The 555-nt window shown below is 46.8% G+C and overlaps 1 protein-coding gene across 1 annotated transcript in view; it reads left to right on the top strand.

Moving 5' to 3' along the window:
* LOC119588158 (inactive pancreatic lipase-related protein 1-like) overlaps positions 1 to 555 on the top strand; it is an 8002-nt gene that overhangs the window by 2375 nt on the left and 5072 nt on the right. Inside the window, exons 3-4 of the mRNA XM_037936863.1 lie at positions 5 to 190; positions 446 to 543. Of these exons, the coding sequence (XP_037792791.1) occupies positions 5 to 190; positions 446 to 543 (284 nt within the window). The remainder of the gene's footprint in view (positions 1 to 4; positions 191 to 445; positions 544 to 555) is intronic.

Below are 555 nucleotides of genomic sequence, written 5' to 3'. Positions count from 1 at the left end.
CTAGCAAGACGAAACAGTGACACAACCCTTCCCAGGAGCAACCCAGAGGACTCGAACTACTACACGCTCGTCAAGGGCGACTCAGCCAACGTGGCTGCTTCTCCTCTCGATGTCTCTCTGCCAACCTACGTCCTCGTCCACGGCTTCTCTTCGAATGGAGAGAGTGGGTGGCTTACGCAGGGAAAGACAGGTGAGTTATTTCCCCCAAAATTAGGGGGAAAATTAGTGAGTGTGAACATAGGCGGTGACGATTAACGGTTTTAGGGAAAATACTGATGATGAAACTAATGATGGAACTTTTTCGTCTTCTGAATAATAGTAACAATGATGATGGTGATGATGCTAACAGTACTCGAAGGGAACAAATAGAGTTCGGGGTATTGTTGATGCTAAAAAGTCTGTGTCATAGGTTATTTTCAACAACGATTCTCCCCTTTACACGTAGCACTGCTGGAACTGGCTCCGTACAACGTCATCACAGTGGACTGGAGTAAACTGGCGGAAGCCCCCTGGTACAACATTGCGATTGCAAATGTCGATGAGGTAACTTTTGCA

This window comes from Penaeus monodon, chromosome 23 (assembly GCF_015228065.2).
Source record: "Penaeus monodon isolate SGIC_2016 chromosome 23, NSTDA_Pmon_1, whole genome shotgun sequence".
Taxonomy (NCBI): Eukaryota; Metazoa; Arthropoda; class Malacostraca; order Decapoda; family Penaeidae; genus Penaeus; species Penaeus monodon.
This window is presented reverse-complemented; position numbering and strand designations above follow the sequence as displayed.